The sequence below is a fragment of the Onychostoma macrolepis genome, chromosome 24 (assembly GCF_012432095.1).
Source record: "Onychostoma macrolepis isolate SWU-2019 chromosome 24, ASM1243209v1, whole genome shotgun sequence".
Classification (NCBI taxonomy): Eukaryota; Metazoa; Chordata; class Actinopteri; order Cypriniformes; family Cyprinidae; genus Onychostoma; species Onychostoma macrolepis.
The window spans coordinates 2,934,811-2,959,491 of NC_081178.1; the positions used below are offsets into that span (position 1 = coordinate 2,934,811).

At 35.2% G+C, this 24,681-nt stretch overlaps 3 protein-coding genes across 3 annotated transcripts; 1 reads left to right on the plus strand and 2 right to left on the minus strand.

Moving 5' to 3' along the window:
* On the minus strand, positions 1 to 9,406 carry spsb3b (splA/ryanodine receptor domain and SOCS box containing 3b). The gene is made up of 7 exons (XM_058766216.1): positions 9,249 to 9,406; positions 6,553 to 6,656; positions 5,840 to 6,017; positions 3,528 to 3,715; positions 3,295 to 3,397; positions 2,501 to 2,626; positions 1 to 2,406 (listed from the first exon to the last, which is right to left on the minus strand). The coding sequence occupies exons 2-7, from the start codon at positions 6,652 to 6,654 to the stop codon at positions 1,598 to 1,600; spliced, it is 1,506 nt and encodes a 501-aa protein (XP_058622199.1). The 5' UTR covers positions 6,655 to 6,656; positions 9,249 to 9,406; the 3' UTR covers positions 1 to 1,597.
* Positions 9,407 to 10,121: 715 nt separating this feature from the next.
* Positions 10,122 to 14,820, plus strand: nubp2 (nucleotide binding protein 2 (MinD homolog, E. coli)). The gene is made up of 7 exons (XM_058766235.1): positions 10,122 to 10,184; positions 10,653 to 10,771; positions 12,053 to 12,251; positions 12,328 to 12,482; positions 13,395 to 13,505; positions 13,586 to 13,655; positions 14,493 to 14,820. Exons 1-7 carry the CDS (start codon positions 10,172 to 10,174, stop codon positions 14,642 to 14,644), a joined length of 819 nt encoding a protein of 272 aa, XP_058622218.1. The 5' UTR covers positions 10,122 to 10,171; the 3' UTR covers positions 14,645 to 14,820.
* A 1,038-nt stretch (positions 14,821 to 15,858) lies between these two features.
* On the minus strand, positions 15,859 to 23,661 carry atp6v0cb (ATPase H+ transporting V0 subunit cb). Its single transcript, XM_058766257.1, has 3 exons — positions 23,398 to 23,661; positions 18,023 to 18,206; positions 15,859 to 16,918 (listed from the first exon to the last, which is right to left on the minus strand). Exons 1-3 carry the CDS (start codon positions 23,468 to 23,470, stop codon positions 16,714 to 16,716), a joined length of 462 nt encoding a protein of 153 aa, XP_058622240.1. The 5' UTR covers positions 23,471 to 23,661; the 3' UTR covers positions 15,859 to 16,713.
* Between the last annotated feature and the right edge of the window lie 1,020 nt (positions 23,662 to 24,681).

The following is a 24,681-nucleotide window of genomic DNA, read 5'->3' on the forward strand; positions in this document are numbered from 1 at the left end:
GGCTCAGAAGTTTAATACTGGTGAAATTAAAAAGAGCAAATTATATACATAAAAACAAACAAACAAAAAAAAACATACAATTACGATTTTTTTGTTGTTTATTTATTTTTTTACCTCAAAACAATGTAATCCGTAAGAAAACATGCAAAAGAGTACAAAACCATTCATTCATATATAGCGAGTATATAATAAATCATAATCAAATATTGAGGGGTTAAACTAATGAATAAAAGTTAAGGAATAAACGCACTGTCCTATCTGAAAATACACAGTCTACAGTGTTTATTAAATCAGATATGCATTTAGTTGTCATAGCAGAGCTGTAGCTCTCTGATATTGAATTATGATAAATAATGTAACACTGTAATTAACAGTCTGATTGACAGGCTCAGATATTAATCTACTGCACTCAGCCTGTGCTGGTTTTTATAGATGCCATGAGGTTTTTCATGAACTCGTCTCTCAAAGTCTGAGTGAATGAACTCAAACATACTGACAAACTACTGATGCCTACAATATTTCAATAATACTGCTGCAAAAGATGTTTGGCATGTGTTGATCTACCCTTAATATATAAGATAAACCTTTTCAAAAAGGGCCACCTGACTAGAAAACATTGGCACTGGAAATGAGCAAGTTCATGAGAAATTTCAATCTTGAACCCCATCCTGAACCCTGAATAATGAATGAACTAATTGGAAAAAGAAGCAGATTACTAAAAATAAAGCCACTGATTCACGGGATTCATGAAGGTTATAATTCACAACAAGTCCAGTGAATGCATTTTGATAGTTTGGCAAGGGATGAGGACGAGCGGTTTGAGTTGAACTGATGATGTGTGGATTTTAGCAATAGTTGACCTAAGAATGACAAATCTGTCATTTACTCTCCCATGTTTTTCCAAACCCACATGACTTACTTTCTTCTGTAGGACACAAAATGAGGTGTTAAGCATTCAAGAAAAAAATTAAAAAGTCTCATACCTAGGGCTGAACAATTTGTAGAAAAAAATGTGAAAATTGAAAAATTAAAACGTGCAATTTCAAAAATTTCTGATAAAAATTGTGACTGATTTAAAATGCTATTTAAAAAAAACAGTTTGTAGGCCTGTACAATTTGTCCAAAAATTATGTGATTATATTTATGACTTGTATATGACTATAATAATAATAAATAATTAATTAAAATAATAATAATTATTATTATTATTGTTGTTATTATTAATGATAAAATTATATTTTTAACAAAAATGTTCAGTGTAAAATTAATATAATTATTTTAGAGTATAACTGCAAAATTACAATACTAATATATATGGCTTAATTTCTTAATTTTCAAACATTATTTTGGCAGAAAAAAAAAGCAAGGAGCCCTTGAAGCTCCTTTTTTGCAAACAACAGATTGTTTCTAAGGGCTTCTCTTTTCTTGACATATATTTAATTAAATAGCAGTCTTTGCGACTGTAAGTCATATCACAATTTCGGTTAATCATGCAGTCTTACTTAAATGAGCTTGAAACAACGTGAGTGCGAGTAAACCATGAACTCTCTCATTAAATGTGACCTTTGACCTGTGATTTACATGTAAACATTGTGTCTCATGTCCAGCGGCAGCGTTTCCTCTGATACATCTCTAGCTCTGCAGAGAAGCCGTCCGAGTCACTCTCAGAGGCGGAGTCAGGCCAGAAGGAGGCGTGGCCTGGTGGAGTGTAGGAGGAGCATAGAATGCAAGAACCGGTGTGTTCCGGTTTACACACAGAACTGTTATCATTTCCTTTACAGTCGTCACTGGAAACAGATCCCAGCGGGTCACAGCAAGAACAGGAAGCAGATCTGTGCTGAAATTTAGGGTCGGGAGGGGAATTGTGATCAGGGCTGGGGGCGGAGCCACAGTAGAGGTCAGAAGGTGAGGAAGGATCAAGGTAACAGGTAACATCCATTATGGAGACGCCATCTTGATAATGCACATCATCTGGACAGGAAGTAGAATCAAGAGGCTCATCTTTACCATGGTAAGATCCAGGGTTATCAGAGAAGGAACTAGAAATAAAGACGCGTTCGGTGTCAGAGGGATTGTGGGAAGGAAAAGGGCTTGTGTATTCGTCATAGTCGCCATCTTCTGTTTGTGTGGCTTTGTCTTCCCTGTTGTGTGCGCAGGCGTCTGCACAGCCGAGGGTCAGCACCCATCCCAGCTGGTTAGACAGCAGCAGACGCAGACCCGGCGGCAGAGGCAGCACGCGAAGAGCATCTGCGCAGTTGGGAAGCATTTTGCGCAGCTGTGTGCAGCAGAGGTACTGCAATGTGGTGGGTGCAGAATGTGAGCGGATCAGCTTCATGCTGCTCTTGGCCGCAGTCGAACACACCATCGGATACAGACGCTTATTCTGCAAGTGAGTAGCTGCTATGCCTGACAGAACCGAAGATAGATAGATGGATAATAGTTGGTGTTTCAGTAGGAAATACATTGATACAGGATAGAAGCGAGTGTGTGTATGTCTTACCGATGCAGCGGCGGTTCTTATAGAAGCTCAGGGTGCCGTGCCAGCTGTCCAGATGGACCCCGATTATGGACCCTTGTCCGAATCGTGATGAAAAGTTCACCTTTGACCCCTTATGGTGTAGGTGACCTGAACCATGATAAATGTAGACGAAGAAAGGAAGTTATAAATACTGTACGTAAAATTCCAGTCAGAACAATGTGGGGTTGGTAGGGTTTTTTTTAAAAATGTTTTTGAAAGGAGTCTCTTCTCCTCACCAAGGCTGCATTTATTTGATTAAAAATATAGTAAAAACACTAAAATTGTGAAATATTATTACAGTTTAAAATAATTATTTTCTATTTGAATATACTGTAAAATGTAATTTATTCCTATGATACAAAGCTGAATTTTCAGCATCATTACTCCAGTGTCACATGATCCTTCAGAAATCAGTCTAATATGCTGATTTGCTGCTCAAGAAACATTTCTGATTATTATCAGCGTTGTGCTGCTTCATATGTTTGTTGAAACTGTGATACATTTTATTTTTTAGGATTCTTTGATGAACAGAATGTGTTCTAGAAATTGAAATAGAATCTTTTTTAACATTAGAAATGACTTGAATCCAAACTTTTGAATTGTAGTGTAATCTAAAATGCTTGCTTGATTAGATCTGGTAGAAATAGTCCCTTATGGAAATAAATGTGTTTTACTTTTTTAAATACACAGACATGTGCAGGTTATTTAATGTATTTAAATGAATATTACTGAATTAACTGTATAGAATGCAGGGGTCACGTGACCTCTGACCTCACCTGTGTAGGACAGACCCCAGCTGTCCTCATCTGTGCCCAGCAGGCTGCAGAAACTATGTTTGAACTGATCCAGGTTCACTTCTGATGTCCCGACACCAACCATCTGGACTCATAAACACACAAAATGCATATTTTAAATGTATATCTTCTCTATCTATCTACCTAAACCTTATCTTGATATATTGTCAGTGTTGTAGTTTAGTGTCTTTGTTCATCCGGTCACCGTATCTCACCATATCTGTGCCGTAGACGGGAGATGTCATCTTGATTTCCCAGAAGTGCTGTCCGTCGCTGAGAGGCTTCGCTCCTCTGATGGCGGCGGTTCCGCAGCTGTACTCCGAGTGGAAGCCCACCTTCCGGTTAGAGCAGCTCAGAGACACGGAGGATGATTTGTTTTCCTCGTCCCAAACCCAATCACACCCTTAACACAACGACAAACACAAGGAACAATGATTTCAAATCTTCACTGTGGGAGAACACAGCATCATTCATGGTTTTTTATTAAAGGGCAGTATTATCCTCTGTACTGTAGCGGATTGTTTATAAGTAGGTGGATTATTTTTTTTTTTTTTTTTTTAACATAGTAGGTGCATTTTCTGAAATAAGGTCTCTTATTTCAAAAAATGTTTTGTTGTAGCCATTTAAGAAAATGTATTTTTATTTTATATTATTATGTTTAAAATATTTATTTGTGTTTTGTTTGAGTTCCTTAATCTCTTAATTAAGTCAATTTTTGACCACTTCATATATGTTTTGCTTGAAGAATCCTTTTTTTTTGGAACGAATTTCGTTTTGTACAATTTGTATTTTAATTTAAATATAACCCTATGTTATTTTAAGTATTTTTTTTCAAGAAGAAGAAACTTTTTTTTTTTTTTAACATAGTAGGTGCATTTTCTGAAATAAGGTCTCTTATTTCAAAAATGTTTTGTTGTAGCCATTTAAGAAAATGTATTTTTATTTTATATTATTATGTTTAAAATATTTATTTGTGTTTTGTTTGAGTTCCTTAATCTCTTAATTAAGTCAATTTTGACCACTTCATATATGTTTTGCTTGAAGAATCCTTTTTTTTGGAACGAATTTCGTTTTGTACAATTTGTATTTTAATTTAAATATAACCCTATGTTATTTTAAGTATTTTTTTTCAAGAAGAAGAAACTTTTTTTTTTTTTTAACATAGTAGGTGCATTTTCTGAAATAAGGTCTCTTATTTCAAAAATGTTTTGTTGTAGCCATTTAAGAAAATGTATTTTTATTTTATATTATTATGTTTAAAATATTTATTTGTGTTTTGTTTGAGTTCCTTAATCTCTTAATTAAGTCAATTTTGACCACTTCATATATGTTTTGCTTGAAGAATCCTTTTTTTGGAACGAATTTCGTTTTGTACAATTTGTATTTTAATTTAAATATAACCCTATGTTATTTTAAGTATTTTTTTTCAAGAAGAAGAAACTTTTTTTTTTTTTTAACATAGTAGGTGCATTTTCTGAAATAAGGTCTCTTATTTCAAAAATGTTTTGTTGTAGCCATTTAAGAAAATGTATTTTTATTTTATATTATTATGTTTAAAATATTTATTTGTGTTTTGTTTGAGTTCCTTAATCTCTTAATTAAGTCAATTTTTGACCACTTCATATATGTTTTGCTTGAAGAATCCTTTTTTTTTGGAACGAATTTCGTTTTGTACAATTTGTATTTTAATTTAAATATAACCCTATGTTATTTTAAGTATTTTTTTTTCAAGAAGAAGAAACTTTTTTTTTTTTTTGCGTAGCGAAAGGATACCCACTTCCATGATTCCGCGGCCTAAAGAAAAGGCCAAAACATGTTTAATTACTTAATTGAAATAAATTCTCATTCAAATTATGACTGTTAATTAAAAAATATATTTTTGGTTCATTCTGACTTTGGATATAAATATAATGGATTATTCTATTCTATGCATGTTATAGTTTCATAAGTGCTTTGTGATATAAATGGATAGATATGGATTTTTCTAGATATGGATTTTGACTGTGCTGGGTCAATCATTGTTTTAGCTTTTTATTTTATTTACACTTCCGTCCAACAGTTGCAGGTTCGGTAAGATTTTATATGAAAGAAGTCTCTTCTGCTCACCAAGGCTGTATTTATTTGATTCAAAAATACAGTAAAAACAGTTATATTGTGAAATATTTTTACCATTTAAAATAACTGTTTCTAATTGAATATATTGTAAAATGTATTTTATTCCTGTGATCAAAGCTGAATTTTCAGCATCATTACTCCAGTGTCACACATTCCTTATAGGATTCTTTGAAGAATAGAAACTTCGTAAGAACAGCATTTTTTTTTTTTTCAATAGAAATCTTTTTGTAACACTGTAAATGTCTATACTGTCATTTGTGATCAGTTTAATGTGTCCTTGCTGAATAAAATAAAAGCTCACTGACCCCAAACTTTTCAAAGGTTGTGTATGACAAAGTGCAAATCACATTACTGAAGTATGATTCTGTTCTCTTTAGTGTTTAAATGCATGATTAAATGTAATGAATCTGACCCTGTTCTTCCTCTCCGCAGGTGCAGCTGAGGGTGTATGGGCAGATCTGGGCATCTGAGTTGAGCTCTGTTTGAGCTGGACACTGGCAGAACGACTCGCCCGTCACGGGCACCACCGGCGGCAGCTCCGCTGGCACACACACCGTCACCGGCTCGTACCCTGTAGAGCTGCCCTCCAACTGACCGCACAAACAAAACCAGTCAGGACCTCTCAAAAATGTCCAGGTCACATTTTAAAATCAAAGGAAATATTAATAAATGAAATTTTTGGTTACACTTTATTTTAAGGCTTTGTTACAGTGTAATTCTACATTTAAGTACGGAGTAATATTAATTATCTACATGCACTCACTATATGGTTAGGACTAGGATTAGGGTTTGGCTTAGGGTTACTTGCATGTAATTATGCATAATTTATTGTATTTATTATAATAGTAAGTGCATGTAACATTTGTAACAAGGTCACCTTAAAATAAAGTGTTGTCAGATTTTTCATAAAGAAAATAAAGCCTGTTTTATACCTATTAAGAAATTTGATTATCTTCATGTGTGCGGAGCTGATTTAAAGCAGCGCAGCACATGCTGTGTCACTGAAACCGTTCATTTGAGACTCTGATTGGCCGGATGCCCAGGTAATGTAAAACTAGTGCTAGTTAACTCAAAATAACTCGACAGAAATGAGCAGAGCTTGTGAGGACAGTAAGTCATGCTCACCTGTGATCCCACAGCCTGCTTCTCTTCTGGGCCGAGGGTCGTGAGGGGCGTGGCTTCAGTCTCCGGGACATTCTCACTAACAACATACTTATTCCAAGACATTCCTGGAACACAAGAACAGAATGAGGCTGTTATTTCTTCCATCTATCTATCTATCTGTCTGTCTGTCTATCCTTCAGTCTGTTTGTGCATCCATCCATCTTTTCATCTGTCTGTCTATCTATCTATCCATCTATCAATCTGTCTATCTATTTTCATCTGATGGTCTGTCTGTATGTCTATCTATCTATTTGTCCATCTGTCCGTCCGTCTGTCTATCTATTTTCATCTGACGGTCTGTCTGTCTATCTATCTCTTCATCTGTCTGTCTGTCTATCTCTCTCTTTATCTGTCTGTCTGTCTCTCTACTTATCAATCTACCTGTCTGTCCTTCAGTCTGTTTGTCCATCCATCCATCTTTTCATCTGTCTGTCTGTCTGTCTATCTATCTATCTATTTGTCCATCTGTCCGTCCATCTGTCTATCTATTTTCATCTGACGGTCTGTCTGTCTATCTATCTCTTCATCTGTCTGTCTGTCTATCTACTTATCAATCTATCTGTCTGTCTGTCCTTCAGTCTGTTTGTGCATCCATCCATCTTTTCATCTGTCTGTCTATCTATCTATCCATCTGTCCATCTATATTTTCTTCTGATGGTCTGTCTGTATGTCTACTTATCAATCTATCTGTCTGTCTATCTCTTCATCTATCTGTCTGTCTGTCTAGCCGTCCATCCATTCATCTTTTCATCTGTCTGTCTGTCTGTCTGTCTATCTATTTGTCCATCCGTCTATTTTCATCTGACGGTCTGTCCTTCTGTCGGTCTGTCTATATCTCTTCATCTGTCTGTCTGTCTGTCTGTCTATATCTCTTCATCTGTCTGTCTATATCTCTTCATCTGTCTGTCTGTCTGTCTATCTTTCTGTCTATCTGTCTGTTCGTCTGTCTATCTATCTACTTATCAATCTATCTGTCTGTCTGTCTCTTCATCTGTCTGTCTATATCTCTCTCTTCATCTGTCTGTCTGTCTAGCTGTCTGTCTCTTCATTTGTCTGTCGGTCTATCTAGCTGTCTGTCTGTCTGTCTATATCTCTCTCTTCATCTGTCTGTCTGTCTAGCTGTCTCTCTCTATCCATCTATCTGTCTGTCTATCTATCTGTTCATCTGTCCGTCTGTCTTTCTATCTATCTGTCTGCTCATCTGTCTGTCTGTCTATCCATCTATTTTTGTAAAGGGTTTGTCAGTAGCACTGCAGCTGATCTGTAGTTTTCTCAGCATCACTTCCTGTAGCTGCTGACTCACAGATGTCAGGCTTTGCCATGAACTTGTTTTGCACTGACAGACTGCCTCGGCTGACACTGTACCCTACTTCTGATTGCTCCATATGCCACGGCTAGCAATCCGAGACTCTAGTCTTACATGCTTCATGTGATCTGCTCAGATCGCTCTGATGTTTACACTGTAAGAGTTTTCAAAACAGCCCACGAGGGTGAATAAACTTTAAAAAGCATAAAAAGAAAATGCTCTTTATAACTCTCATTGCACATGCATACACAGAAACTGGCATTCTTCAAGAAAGTGTTTTTCATATAAATCTGATTTCTTAATGATTATAGGTTATGACTGCATTTCAAACGTTTTATTTACCCCAGATATAAATGTATAATTGGATTAAAAGACTTAATTGATTTTGTCCTAATGTGTATGCGACATGGCCAGGTGTTCGCTAATTGATGGATAATGTGTATCCAAAACAAGAATCCTGCCCTGGATACCTCCACCGCCCCGGAGCTGACCAACTGGCCCATCTTTACTTATGTGCTTCTGGGAAATGCAATGGTGCAATAAGTTTGCATTACGCTGGCATGAGCACATTTCTCATGCAAACAGCATATTCATAACAAACAAGATTGTGTAAAAGTAATGTGATAGGAGTAACACAACATAAAGGCTTCAGGTAGAAAAGTAGTTTTTTGAAGTAAGCACAGTGCATACTACTTATACAATAATTAGTCAAATGCATAAAATAGTTCAAATACACCATGTCACGTGGTGCTTGACAATTCATGTCATCTATGCTGAATTGTTGCTGCGATTATTCATATCAACAATTATACAGTGAATATTACAGATAGTAAAGCTGCACATTCATTTAAATGTGAATCACATTTAAAAACAATGAAAACAAATTCCCTAAACCTCTGACATGAATAAAAATAATACCTGTACTAATTATAACGATCCTTAATAAAATTATATTACTAATATACACTTATACTGAATATTATCATAATAATCAAATAACACCAAACATCTGAACTGTTTTTTATTATTATTTACATTCATTTAGAGCTTTTCTTGACACTCAAATCACTGTACACATTTGGAGGGGTTAAAATCTCTTCAACCAACACCATTAAGTTAGAGGTATTATAATAAATCACTATTATTACTATATTGATAGGATTATTATATGAATGTATAAACAGGAAAAGGTGTTTACATACTTGACAACATTTTTAGACTGCTATCTGCTGTAAACACCGGACTACACCAAGAGTCATTTCACAAAATGGACTTCCAGAAATCACTAGACTGCCAACACAACTTTTTCTTTACTAATATGATGACATAATTAACATATGAACTCACATACCTTGTTACGCTTTGGTAGAGTTTATTCGCTCTGCTTTAAACACGCGTTTCCATCAGGAGCTGCTGTAAGTGATATAGCTGGTGCGTGTTTGTTTGGTGACCTACATCTACACACACCAAACACAACAACACCGGCCAGTCATCAGTCATACTACGGAAAAGGCGTAATTCATGAATATCAATTAGGTCACGCCGTCGTTGCTCGGCAACCTTCCTGGAGCGTCTCTAGTGAGTGTCCCTAATTAATATTCATGATCTGAAGTTCCATTGGCTAGCTGAGTAGCGCCCACTTCCCTCGTCTCCTTTTCAGCCAATCGGATAGCCATATTGCGCTAACGTCTTGTTACGTAGTTAATATTAATTATGTGAAGCCTTCGCCATAGTAACGCTCCTAATTTAGCAGACTGAACAGGTCGATCTGTCTATCATCCTCATTAAAGGCCGCTTTAAGGATCAGCCCGCGCTGGCTTTCCGTCAACTTTACCTTAAACGACAAATTATCTGATTATCTACAGACAAACATGCAAGCATCAGTGACGTAGTAAACTAAAAGCCTGCAAAACATAAAAATAAACGTGTGTATTAAAGAATATATTTTTTTCTTCACAGATGCTCAAACTGTGGCTAACATTATTTAATCAGGAATATATACTTATATGGAACGATAGAACAATATTAATTATAAAAATATATATATAACTAATTAATTAATTATTAATCGAATGTGAATATTTCAGCCCGACTGGGAACTTTACATACTACAGTTTTGAAGGATATTAACAGGGGCGTGACTAAATCGGTGTAGTGACCAATAGTAACTTCATATGCGTTGCAGTCTTATGTTTGATTGGACGAGCTCGCTCTTAGGCGGGATCAAAAACGCAGAACGTCATTTGACGTATTGCGGAAGTAAAATAAACCAACATGGACAAGAGCGGTGAGTGTGATCACAGCGATCAGCAGAACTTTTTCATTAACAAGTCTTTATTGAATACAACTGAATCACTTCACAACTGTCCGTTTACGTTGTCATAGATGCAACGGAATGTAAATAAACATAAATGCAATAATACATGATAATACATTGTTTTTGAACATGTCACTACAGTTAGCATGGTAAAACTGTTTTGTATATGAACCAAAACAACGCCATATTTTTGGACACTGATATTGGAAACACTGTGTTTTTGTTGAACATTTAGTATGATGATATTCGTTGGAGTTCCATGGTACATGTCATCATTCAGTACCATGGTATATATCAAAGTACCATGATATTACCTTATCACTATAGCACTGCAGTATTTTTGTAAGAGGTTTAAATGGCTAGAGAGGACAGAAAGTCTGAATGTCTGTAAACGGGTGAAGTAAACTAAATTAAAAGTCACGTGTGCATGTGTCTCAGAGAAAGGGAATCTGGATCAGGTGAAGCACGTGGTTCTGGTTCTGTCTGGTAAAGGTGGAGTAGGGAAAAGCACCATCACCACTGAACTCGCCTTGGCGCTCAGACATGCGGGAAAGAAGGTGAAATACCATTGTGTTCTATTCTATTATGATTTGCTCTATTCTATTTGATTCTTTTCTGTTCTGTTTTATTATATTCATTTTTATTTGATTCTGTTCTGCTCCATTCCATTGTATTGTATTGTATTGTGCTCTATTCAATTTTATGCTGCTCTATTCTATTCTAATGTGCTACGTTTAATCTATTATATTCTTCTCTATTAAATTCTATGCAGATCTACTCTATTATATTGTGCTCTATTTTATTCTGCTGTATTGTATTCTACTCTATTCTATTGTGCTTTTTTATATTCTGCTCTATTCTGTTATATTGTGCTCTGTTTTATTCTGCTGTGTTATATTATATTCTAATCTATTCTATTATACCTCTTTTACTTGATTCTATTCTGCTGTATTCTCTTCTGCTTTATTCTATTCATTTTTATTTGATTCTGTTCTGCTCTATTCCATTGTATTGTGCTCTATTCAATTCTATGCTGCTCTATACTATTCTAATGTGCTACATTTAATCTATTATATTCTTCTCTATTAAATTCTATGCAGATCTATTCTATTCTGCTTTTTTATATTCTGCTCTATTCTGTTATATTGTGCTCTATTTTATTCTGCTGTATTATATTAAATTCTACTGTATTCTATTATACTTCTTTTATTTGATTCTATTCTCTTCTGCTTTATTCTATTCTATTGCACTGTTATATTCTGTTCTCTTCAATTCTGTGTAACTGTGTTCTATTAAATTCGGCTCTATTCAATTATATGCAGATCTATTACACTGTGCTCTTTTCTATTGTGTTCTTTTCTATTATGCTTTATTCTATTATACTGTGCTCTATTAAATTATGATCTATTCTGTTATATCCTGCCCTTTTCTATTATATTCTACTCTGTTCTTTTATATTTTGTTTTACTTGATTATATTCTACTTTATTTTATTATGATTTATTCTATTCTATTGTGCTATGTTCTATTACAGTAAGTTCTGCTCTATTGTATTTAATCTATTCTGATCGGCTCAATTCAGTTTTATTCTATTGTGCTCTATTCTATTATACTTTTATTCTATTATATTGTTGTGTATTCTACTCCATTCTATTTTATTCTGCTCTATTCTATTATATTTTGGTCTACACTCTTATATTCTGCACTGTTCAATTCTCTTCTGCTCTATTCTTTTCTATTGTGCTCTATTCTATTTCAGTTTATTATATTGTGCTGTATTCTATTCTGCTCTTTTCTATTCTATTCTATGTCATCATGTGATGTTGTTGTGTGTGTCAGGTGGGTATCCTGGATGTGGATCTGTGCGGGCCCAGTATCCCGCGGATGCTGAGTGTGGGGAAGCCGGAGGTGCATCAGTGTGATGCGGGGTGGGTGCCCGTGTATGCAGACCCCCAGCAGCAGCTCGCGCTCATGTCCATCGGCTTCCTCATGGAGGATTCGGACGAGGCCGTCGTGTGGAGGGGGCCCAAAAAAACAGGTCTGACTTTTACTGTTTAACCTTTTGAACTTTGGTACCTGATGTTCTCGTCTCACATCCCCCGTCTCTTCCTTAGCTCTGATTGGGCAGTTTGTCAGTGATGTGGCGTGGGGCGAACTAGACGTTCTGCTGGTGGACACGCCACCGGGGACATCAGACGAACACCTGGCCGTGCTCGAGAACCTGCGCAAACACAGAGTGGACGGAGCCGTGCTGGTCACTACACCACAGGTGAACATAAAGATGCTGTAAAGGTCCTTGCACACAGAGTCTGAAATTTTCGTATGCATTTTTTTTCGTATTCATCTTCATTTCCTATCAAAATGCTTGCTACGGAATGCAAAACCGCAGAAAATCGAACCTGGTCCGAATTTTTTTTATGACGGACGAAAGTTTCGGAGGCAGTGTGTAAATGTGATTGACACAACGTGAGGTCGTATTTATTTTTTAACATGCTAAAATTTTGGACTCTAGTCTGCTAAATAACATGCATTAAAGGTCCACTGAAGTGCTTTGAAACACGCACTGTTATTCTATGTGTTGAAGTGTTTTTAACTGAAACAGGAAGACAGGGCGGGACATATCAGGCAGTTCCGCCCCTTTTTTAACTCGCCAATAGTGTTTGTTTATATCACAGGACTAGAGCCGTTGAGCTCGGTAAAGCTGCATTTGACAGGGTATGACAGCCACAATCTCATCTATATTGCTATAAAATATACAATTCGGTGTAGAATTCAAATGGTTCTAGTACGTTTTGTGGCCTGTGCTGATCCGCTCTTTACAGGCTTCTATAGCGTACTTAAAAACCAATAACAAAACTGGAATACTTTATAAAATTCACCTGTTAAGCCATCATTCCCTGGGGATTTATTGTTTGTGTTTTAACTTACTAATGTTCTTTTTTAAATTCTTCTAAGGATATATCTTGATCACAAACTTCTTTCTGTGTTTCGTTGATACCTTTTGCAACATTTTTTATATGAGAAAATATTGGACAAAGTTGGCGGATTTGAATGTTTTTATCTTGTAAATGCGAATTTTGTCATTGTTTTTGAGTGTGTAGATTATAGATAAGGCTAACATATTCATACTAAAAGCCAAAAAATATAATTTTGATTTCATGGGGACTTTTTCAAACGGTAGGCAGTGTCTACAGGAGACGTGAGGCGCGAGATCACCTTCTGTAAGAAGACCGGCGTGAAGATCCTGGGCATCGTGGAGAACATGAGCGGCTTTGTGTGTCCACACTGTTCTGTGAGTTTCAAACACACACAACTGTACGGGAAAATGCCATCTAACAATCTGTATTAAACACTGATGTGTGTGTTTTTTAGGAGTGCAGTAACATTTTCTCTAAAGGTGGAGGCGAGGAATTAGCCAAGCTCACCGGATCTGTGTTTCTAGGTAATGTGCTGATCGATCGACACACACTTTTCACTTGCGTTGTTCCGCCATTCACCACTTGATGGTGCACAGCAGCTCATTTTGTGTTTTATTTCAGTGAGTTTTGAAGACAGGATAGATGAGACTATAGTGTGGTCCAAAACATCAGCCTGAAAAAGCTCAATTAAAACAAACATAGTCAAATTAATAAGAAATACTAAAGGTTCTGCTCTGTTTTGAAGTACATTTCAATTAAAAATAAATTACAAATATTTAATACAAATAAAAATATTTTAATAAAAAATAAATTATATTGTAATATATTATAATAATTTAAATTGTATTTATTTTTTACATTTACAATTACAAATTACAACCAAATATTAAGACATACTTGAATTTGTGTTCAATAATTTGAATTATAATTATACATTTTTATGTATATAAAAAATATATATATAAAGAACTAACACTAGCTTCTCTAATCTTTTTGTATTCTATTTGTTTTCTATTTATTATACAATTAACAAAAGCAAAAAAGGCCTCTAACACTAGCTTGCTCTATTCTATTTTCTTTTTATTATATAATAATAAAAAAAAAAACCTTGCTACGTGTACTGCGTTAAGTGAACCGAGACTTGTTATAGCTCTTGCATATCATTGCTATTTTGTTCCATTTGATTGCTTTGAATAAAAGCATCTGCTAAATGACTAAATGTAATATTTACAATACATTAATAGTAATTAAATTATAATTATTTGTTGTTATTAAATACAAAAATGGTCTCAGGCTTTTGAACCCCACCCACTGTACTTCACATCCCTTTGTGTCTAAACGCGTAAACTCTGTGTCTGTAGGCTCAGTACCGCTGGATCCGCTCCTGACAGCGAGGTTAGATGAGGGGCGGGACTTCCTGCAGGCGTTTCCGGAGAGCAGCACATACACAGCCATCAGTCATATAACAAACACTCTCCTCAGCAGCCTGGACGCCTGCAACGGCACAGACTGAACACGATCCATACATGAGAGACTGAGATGACGCTTCGCATTCCTGCTTCATGTGATATCATTTATTATGAGAGGATTTATCTGTAAAATCTGTTTGAAATCTATAGAATATCAGATATGTTATTGATTATACAATGTGTCGTAACTTTAAATAAAAAATACTAAATATTAAAGAAATGGTGTCCTTTTTGTCCCACACTATGTTTATAATGAGGGTGTAAAAAGCTGATGACGTGTTATTATAGGCTTGTTTCTTAACACAACATGAATGCAGTAAATTTGACCCCTTTTTATGTCTTCCATCTCCTTCATCATAAGGAAGTCCTTTGGCCTGTTCCACTATTTCTGTCTCTTTTTAGTTTTTTGGTCCTAAAATAAATATATATATTTAAAAAATTCAAAGACCTAAACTCTTCAAATCTCTCATTTTATTCACATTCTTATATATATATATATATATTTTGTCAGCAGAGAATCTTAATGTTGTCTGCATAGGAAGGTTTTCACAAACTAATCAATCATTAGAACTACTGAAACTACAAATTTTATTTCAAAGTTTTAAACTATTTTATCTTAAGTACATTTCATTACGAAATTGTTTTGAGGATGTCGCATTCATAGATATGTTTTTTATTTGTAATAAATTTGCAAAGGTTGTCACTATGGGGTATTGTTTGTAGACTTTTGAGGAAAATAATGAATTTAATTCTTTTTGGAATAAGGCTGTAACGTAACATAAAATGTGGAAAAAGTGTTGTGAATACTTTCCAGATGCACTGTAAGACCTTTTAAGGCCTTGTACAAGGGCGAGCAGAAACCCTGCTAAATAATTAATTTACTGGAATTCATTTTACTCCTGGGTTCTGGTAATAAAATGTTTGAAACCAAGTAGTTTTGTGATAATTACTTGAGGAAATATCGAACAGGTTGAGAACCACTGCATTGGATTGAGGTTAAAGAACAAATCCGTGTGGTGCAATGACCCGATTTTTTTTTTTGTGTAAACGATGTTTGTCTGACAGATTGAGAAAATTCTAATAATTTATTAAAAATCAAAAAAATTGAAAGCTTTAAAGACGAAGTAATTTAGCTGTAAATCCATCAGTGCTGTTGGCGAGTTATCATCAAGGTTGAGACTGAAGGCAAACACACACACAGCTGAACACACACACACAAGCCGTCAGATGATAAGAAGCAGCACAGGGAACACAGGCGTGTGGAAATTACACTTGTGAGACCCGTCGAGGGGCACACGCACACCTTTAATACAACCAAACATCAGATATACACAGGAAACAACCAGAAACACACACATCGAGCTGAAATACTCCCAGACAACTGCACTCGCCAGCAAACCAGGACCCGGCCAGTGCAGCTCTATTCTTATATATAGATATACATATATATAGATCTGTATTTATATATATATATATTTATGTTTATATAAATATCAATTTGTAAGGATCTGAGGAGCTTCAAGTACATTTTCATGAACAATATTCTTAATAAATAAAATCAATGGAAAACAAAAAAGACATTAACAAAAACTACTCCATTCCACATACAGATTCGTCAGTGCATTTTTCCACTTCACAAACACTTCAATTTATAAAACTCCCAAATCACGTGACAGGAAGAGACAGGAACCAGAGGCGTTCATGTGTTTCCCTCTCTAACATGAAGGGAGCGAAAGAGAACGCGTGATTGGCTAACAGATCGATAGGCAGGAGGGGTGTGGAAACAAACAGAGAATGAGATCTATTACAGCATTATTATTGTTATTATAATATTATTTGTATTCTTTTTTTCTTCACAGACACAGGACGGAATCACTATATACCGCATTTACAAGAAATCAAAACTATCAAACTGGGACGACTGTACACTTTCAGAGATAAAACCAAACGCAGAGCCTGTTATAACGTGTAGGATTATTTCCCCACCTCTCAATTCATCTAATTTCATTTTATTTTAAGGTAGCTTTATTTTATTTATTTTTTCCCCTTCCCACTTTTTTTGTTCCACGTGCCCCGTTTCGCGGTCCAGCAGCGCCGCATGCTAACTGCCAGTTTATTTGGTTGAGAGGATCAGGGCTACGATGAGGCCGTAGAGACCCAGAACTTCAGCGAAGATCAGAATGAGGATCATGCCCACGAAGAGGCGCGGCTGCTGGGCGGTGCCACGGACGCCCGCGTCTCCCACGATGCCGATCGCAAACCCAGCCGCCAGCCCGCTCAGACCCACGCTCAGACCTGCGCCCAGATGCAAGAAACTCCTGCCACACACACACACACACACACACACACACACACAACGATCCATTAGCTGGTAAAATAAAGAATTACATAAATGAAAAATAAACAAAGGGTTCGAACATGGAAATAATTCACATAATTGTTAATGAATGAGACCCCATGTTTGTCTAATAGACTGTGAAAATTCAAGCAACTTACTCTTTTTGAAATGGAAACATTTTTAAACAGTGAAATTGATCTGCAGTAAATCAGTGCTTAAAAACAAATTACGCAATTAACAAAAATAAAATTGTATGCATGTATATATAAATGAGTGTGTTAAAACAGTTTAAATTTAATTTAAAATGCATTTATATTAAATAAATATGCATTGTGTTGAAAAAAAAAAAAACTATTTAACAATATCAATCTTTTTTTCTACAATATCATAAAATTTTGGTATTGACATAAAATGTGACCCTGGATGACAAAACCAGTCTTAAGTGTCAATTTTTCAAAATTGATTTATACATGAATAAACTTTATTTATAACTGAATAAATAAGCTTTCCATTGATGTATGGTTTGTTATGATCTGACAATATTTGGCTGAGATACAACTATTTGAAAATCTGGAATCTGAGGGTGCAAAAAAAAAAAAAAATGGAAATATTAAGAAAATCACCTTTAAAGTTGTCCAAATGAAGTTCTTATCAATGCATATTACTGATCAAAAATTAAGCTTTGATACATTTACATTAAGAAATTTACAAAATATCTTCATGGAACATGATCTTCACTTAATATCCTAATGATTTTTGGCATAGAAGAAAAATGGATAATTTTGACCCATACAATGTATTTTTGGCTATTGCTACAAATATACCCCAGCGACTTAGGACTGGTTTTGTGCTCCAGGGTCACATAATATAATATAAATCTGTTATTTTAGTATCATTAAGAAAATATAATAGTAATTATTCATATTATTGGTTTTTATTTTTTATTTCAAATAAAAAAGTAATTTTGTTGTATGTTTATCTAATGTGTAAGTAATACAAAAGGTGTTTTTTGTTTTGTTTTGTTAACTATAATAATCCTGATCAGAGTCAGAGTTCCCTAGTAGTGATGATCTGTTTAACTCACTTGTACAGAGTGATCTTGTCTGAGATGCTGTTGGCGATGAGGACGGCCACCACCAGCCCGTATATAGCGATGATTCCCGCCATGACCACAGGAATGATGGACTTCATGATCAGCTCCGGACGCATCACAGACATGGCAGCGATACCCGTGCCGCTCTTCGCCGTGCCATACGCCGCGCCCAACGCTGCACACAAACACACATCCTGCTTACACTTCATGTACGGTTTTCAATATTACTGCGACGAAAATATTAAAGCACCATTATTTGACTTTCCACTAAAAGTGCACTAAAACAGTTATAGCTATACTCTCAGCCCAGCTCTAAAAGATGCAAAACGCATTAACAATATCATACAGATATCAATTAAAACAAGTGATCTGGTGTACATCGGATGATGCATAAAATTGCATAATTTCTCAACGCTGCCCGTTTCTGCAGAAACAGCATGATTCACGTCTCCTGCGATGTTTCTGCAGTGTTCAGTATTCAAACCAAAAGGGAAAAAACATGAGTAAGAGTTTTACACTTCTGAACACAGACTGCCTGTGAAAAACTAAAGCCGCCGTTGCTGGGGTGTTTTTAGAGCACTGATGACGGATTGCTAGAGCGTTTCTATCACATTCTGCAAGGCTGCGGGGTTGGTTGCTTACTGCTTTACCTATTTTATTGTCCACAAGAATGAAAATCATAAATTTGACAACTTAGATTAATAACAGAACCCTTTTTAACTAAAATTTAATAGTGGTTAAAAAAAAACAACAACTGTATGAGCAATAGTAATAGTGAAGATTGCATTATCAAACAGCAATAACAGGTAAACAACACTAATAATTCAAAAATAATAATACAATATTATAATACAATAATTCCATTATTAGCGAGAAATCTACTCACAATAATATCCTTACTGACAACAGAAATGTACCATGGAGAAAATATAATAATTTAAGCACCAGCAGATGGGTGGAACTGATCTCAGGCTCAAACCAGTGTTATTTCAGCATCCCTGAGATACTATTACAGTTTTGATTAATACTTAAAATTTTTTTTTTTTTTTTTTTCTATTTTCACTTTAAGTTTATGTTTTAGTAATTTTGCTGTTTTTTATTTTTATTAATTTAATTTTTGTGTCTACATAGTTTTTTTTTTTTAAATTTCTTAATGTTAGTTTGTTTTAGATATTTTTGCACATCAGGTAAAACTAAATGAAAATAAACAAATGTTGCCTTGGCAACTAGCGGACAATTTTTTATAATATTAATAATTTATTTTAGTTAATTTTATTTCATGCAAGTATATTTTTATTTTATATTTTTTCATTTACTTGTTCAAATTAAACCAAGTTAGATGGGCTATTTTTCTTAAGTGAATCCTCAGTATTTTGTATGTGTCTGCAATGATCTTGGGAACCGTTCGAGTTAAGAGTGTTAATTTTAGGACTAGTGAGTTAAAGTTAGTGTTAATTCTGCTCACGCTTAACACACAGCTGCACATTACAGCACGTTCATCCAGGAATCTTAGTCTAATCTTAGTTTCCGGGATTAAAGGGTAAACCTGCTGCATTAACCACGATTACAACTACTACTGCAGCACAAAATCACCCAAACTAGCCAATAACAGTGTGAGTGTGTGTGTGTGTGTGTGTGCGTTCCGTGACAGATGGGCTCGTGCGATGAAGAGCAGAATCAATCCTTCAGTGTGCAGATGGCCACTGTCCAAACACACACTATTTAAGACCAACTCTACCTGCTCTGAGAACAACACACACAACAATGTCAGGGAAAACAATCTGATAATGGAGTCAGATTTACTGCTTTCACAGCAGATGATCAGTACAAAAACATCGAAAAAAAATCTGTTTTCTTGTTTTTGCAATTAAAAGTGCATTTTGTATTGATGTTGATGCATTAATTAATTTCATGCCATGACAGCAGCAGCTATATCTATTTTCATGATAAACTCAGTTTAAGTGGTATAAATAATAATCATAATATAATAAAAAATAAATCAATACATTATATTAAAATCAATAAATTATATAAAAATGTTATATAATAAAAATAGTTTTCTTGCAACACTATACAAATACATTAATTATATAAGCCCCGGCCATCAGCTTTATATTTGACAGTATATCTAAACATTTCCCAGGAGGTTTTTTTTATTTTTTTATAATAACGCTACCGAATAAAACCAATGCCTAATATAATTTAAAGCAGGACATTCAGATAAAATATGCTTTATTGTTGATGGGCAAGTCTTGCATGACTAATTCAGCATTTTGTTAGGTCATGTCTATTTTTAAAATGAAATCAATAAGCAGACCTTTCATCTATAACAGGGTCTGATGAAATCTTGGTGAAACCATCTGGCATTCAGATATATCTATGATGAGTATAATGAAAAATGCTAAAACATACTAGTAAACTAGTCAATTTAATTAATAAACTAGTCCACTATTGTGACCCATTCCCAATGGCAATAATTACATTTATTTTTCTTCATCTTTTTGCCAATAAATGACATGACAAATTATATAAATAAACTGGAATTGATTCATGCATTATTTTAAACAATATTTACTCAAACCCAATGCTAACTTGAAAATAGAAAATATGCCACTAAAAAAAGACCAAATATCATCTGATTAATCAGCTTGTGTAATATTTGAGATTATCACTACTAGTAACCTACAGAGATAATACATTCCCACTAGTCCTGATGAATAGCCTACCTGTAACAACTGCATTCTGCTATACTAACCTGCTTGACCAAACATATATTTATTTAGTAGATGCATCCTCAGAGACTCACAAACAAGAACAGGACGGCACAGACTGAACTGGGACAGGATGCCAAGTCAGATAAAAGACTAACATCTCATCTCAAATTAGCTCCAGCTCTTCCAAAGACACAGTGGCATCAGAAATGATCTGCGTGCATCACGCCTGTTAGTCACAACACTTGTCAAATCACTTATTCCACGAGTAAATATAGTGTCGATCAGATCAGCTGAGCCTCAATGACAGGCATTCACAGAAAAACGTCTGAGATCAAACACAACCGTCTAATTTGCTCACTCCTGGACATTATAAAGAAATGTTTTGGATTCATTACAAGTTAAGCTCCATCGACAGCATTTGTGGCATAATGCGAATCAAGTGAATCAAGGTTACAGTAAAAAAAAAAAAAAAATCATTGTATTTCTGAGCAACAAAAAGCCCACAACGTCCTTTAAAATGGCAAAAACCCTGTTGTCTAGATGCATATAAAGCAGGAATCAATCAAAACCCCGTTTTACTTTACAATGTGACATATTTGTGTGAACAACAGGACATACAGTGTAGGGCGGAGCTTGATTTAACCACCCAAAATGAATTGGATCGTAAAAGGGGCGTTGCATACTGGAGTAGAGGCAGATGGTCAGGGGGCGGGGCTAAAAATAAGAGGGCTTGATGATGTCACCTGAAACAGAAAGTTGTTTGAGAGGCAAAGCAATTTATGAAGACGAGCGATTTTAAAAGAAATAATGTGCATAATAAAGGCCTGTTTGTGCCAAGAATTATATTAATAAAGTGTATCTAAAAAAAAAAAAAAAAAAGTCCTACTATAACTATAACAGCACAGATTAACAATATCAATTTTTGATGAAGTCGATGAACCATAAATGCATTGGCAACCAATCAAAATCCATCCAACTTTAAAGAGCCGGAGAATTTGAAGTGTTTTTTTCTTAGTACAAATGATTTTATTGGCAGTTGGCGAGGATGCTAAACAGAACGGAGAAGTCGACAGCTTTATCCTGCATTTCACATCTAAAGGAGCAGAATCCCTCAAATATATAAATAATAAATCAACTTCAGCTGTTTCTTCTCTGCATTTCGCTTTCATGTTCAGTGGCAAACTGAACCTGGACGCACACTAAAGAAACCCTTCGTTGCTGACTCACAAAGACACAAATGCTGCCGTTTGGTGCCGTTCTCATTAAGAAAGCTGTTCAATCGCAAATACACATGGCACAGCATTTGCTGACCTCACTTAATAGAAAAATACACTCTCTCCAGCCAGAACTGTACACATTTTAAACAAACACACACCAGCTGCTGCATTAGTTTGTTTGCATTACTGATACTGACATTCACGGAGATAACATTACAGATAACCAGACCCAACAGGCCTGAAGTGTCGTCTAACAGTCCAGCAGAGAATAAACAGCATGACGCCTTGTGCTGGAAACACACACAGATGCATTTGATGTCGTGACGTCCCTCGCTACTGTAATTTGCACGTACATTTCAGCTTGTCTCAGCGTCGCACTATTTCTGCAGCACAGTACAACCTGTTAAAATTAATCTAATACACCAGAGATCCATTTTTGAGATGTTTCTATCTATTTCAGGACAGTGTTTCATCTTCTGTGATGGATGACGATACGATGCATCCTGCTCGTCATTACTTACAATCACATTAAAGCTGTTAACGACTAAAAACTATTATTAATGCAATATGCATTAGAACACCTTGCAATTTGGGGTTAAATTAACAGAAAATACCAATAAATCAGTAAATATCACGTTAATATGATTGCCTAATGCACAACTACAGGCTCCACCTTAAATCCAATCAAACCTGAGTGATGATCAACACCTGTGAAAATAAAAAAAACTGTTTAACCTGTGAAATAAAACTAGTTTAACCTTGTAAATAATCCCTTGACCTGCAAAAAACTATAATCTCTAAATCTACCCAAACCAGGGAATGCATTGTCTCCCATAGCTGGTTAAATCAGAGGCCGGTGGCATCCCTAAAGCTAGCTACATTTGCTGACATGTAATAAATCTATGAAAATATTTCATATTTTAAAATCAATTCATTGTGCATTGCAATAGTATCAATAAGGAATAATTCACCAGCAATTTTTCGACTGGCACATAACGGTACAAGGATTATGATCATACTGAAATCATTAGGACAAAAGCAGATTTTAACTAATATGAAATGAGTCGTAAATATGGCGAGCACTTATTTAATAACATTTTTAACAATATTTCATACGACACCAGGTATAATAGAACCAGCACTGACAGGATTGGATTATAATGATGCAGACATCTTTTTTTTTTATGTCAAATCTGAAGGTGATGATTAATAAAAATAAAATGTTAAATAAATAAGTATCTATTATCATAATAACAATAATAAATAACACCAATAATTTGAATGACATTTCCTCAGATATCAAGAATAATGTAACCAACAGAGGACGTTTTTTATTATAATGAAGATAAAAAATTATTCAGATATAGTTATGTGCATAGTAATCAATAAATATTTAACGGATATGTTAAATAAATACATTTAAAATAAAATTTACCGCTGAAGACCATCGCTGCTGATGCGCCCATCACTGCGAAGAACGATGAGTATTCAGGGCTTCCCGACGACATTATTCCTCTAATTACACCTCAAAACCCCAATAACACCGAGCTAATGCTGCTGGAGAGGACAGAACCGTACAAACTGACGGGAACCGGGTTCTGAGGATGAACGGTTTGGTATGGAACAATGGTTTTAAACCCCAATCAAATGATGGAAACTGCTCTTAACGGATCTTGTAGGATGAATCTGCGGTACAAAATGGCCGATAACATCACCTGACACACCGCGAAGAAAATCCCATCCGACTCCTGGAGGGGGAGGACATTGTGGAAATATAGAGATGCGCGGATATACTTTTCAAATAGAGTCCGAGAATGAATGTGAAATAAAAAGCGTTATAAAATCATTCAATAGAAAGCATCTGGGTGCAATGCAGACAGGGATTTAAAGGTTTTGTGGGTTTGTGGTCTCCCCTATTAGCGGAAATAATAGTGCGGTCCGCTGCGGGCTTTCCCTTTAATACTGAAGACGTTCAAATCCTTGGAATAAAGATCGTGCGTTTATTATAATCTGGGTGTGAACATATTACACTCTTAAAATTATTCCATATATTTCATTTTATTTAAATCATTTTATACTGACAGGGAAAATCCTTGCAACCCTTAGCTTCAATGGTAAATATAGTACGGATTTTTCCTCTTAACATAACACGTCGGACGCAATCTAATGTAAAACAGCGTGTTTTAAAATCCCTGTATTAAGTATTGTTTAGGTTTTATGCATTATGTAACTTATAAAGCATTATTTGCAATCTGTCTGCAAAATGATTGCAAAAACACTGTCAGTGTGATGCTCATTCGAATGAATGTGTAATATGTAATTTCAAACATTTACTTTTATCATTCATATACTTTTATTGCAGCCGTGTAACTTGATGAGACGCTCTTTTAAAGGGCGTAGGTTTATTAGTCACATTGCAGGCGACACATTTCAAGATATTTAATTATTCAGAAAGATCATTTTGGTCTATTTGACGGTTTTCGAGTTCTATATCATGACCTTCTGTTATTAATAACGCTTCTTTATAATGAAGTGATATTGTGTCACCCACGCAGTGAGTGTGATGCAGTGGATGAGGATTCCCGAGATGAAGGTCATTCTGAGCTGTGACGTCAAGCGCAGGCCACGCCCACCGCCCTCTGTCAGCAAGAATTTAAATAGACTCTACTATGGACACACAATATAAGAACATGAGCTCATATAGTATGGGCTGTTTATT

Excerpts from the sequence above, each read along its gene's own strand:
- spsb3b (XM_058766216.1), bottom strand. The coding sequence starts at position 6,654 with ATGTCTTGGAATAAGTATGTTGTTAGTGAGAATGTCCCGGAGACTGAA. Across the intron at positions 6,018-6,552 it reads AGCAGGCTGTGGGATCACAG|TTGGAGGGCAGCTCTACAGG; the intron begins GTGAGCATGACT and ends TTGTGCGGTCAG. Across the intron at positions 2,627-3,294 it reads CTGGGGTCTGTCCTACACAG|GTCACCTACACCATAAGGGG; the intron begins GTGAGGTCAGAG and ends ATCATGGTTCAG.
- nubp2 (XM_058766235.1), top strand. Across the intron at positions 12,483-13,394 it reads TGCTGGTCACTACACCACAG|GCAGTGTCTACAGGAGACGT; the intron begins GTGAACATAAAG and ends TTCAAACGGTAG. Across the intron at positions 13,506-13,585 it reads TTGTGTGTCCACACTGTTCT|GAGTGCAGTAACATTTTCTC; the intron begins GTGAGTTTCAAA and ends TGTGTTTTTTAG.
- atp6v0cb (XM_058766257.1), bottom strand. The coding sequence starts at position 23,470 with ATGTCGTCGGGAAGCCCTGAATACTCATCGTTCTTCGCAGTGATGGGC. Across the intron at positions 18,207-23,397 it reads AGCAGCGATGGTCTTCAGCG|CGTTGGGCGCGGCGTATGGC; the intron begins GTAAATTTTATT and ends GTTTGTGTGCAG. Across the intron at positions 16,919-18,022 it reads GACAAGATCACTCTGTACAA|GAGTTTCTTGCATCTGGGCG; the intron begins GTGAGTTAAACA and ends TGTGTGTGGCAG.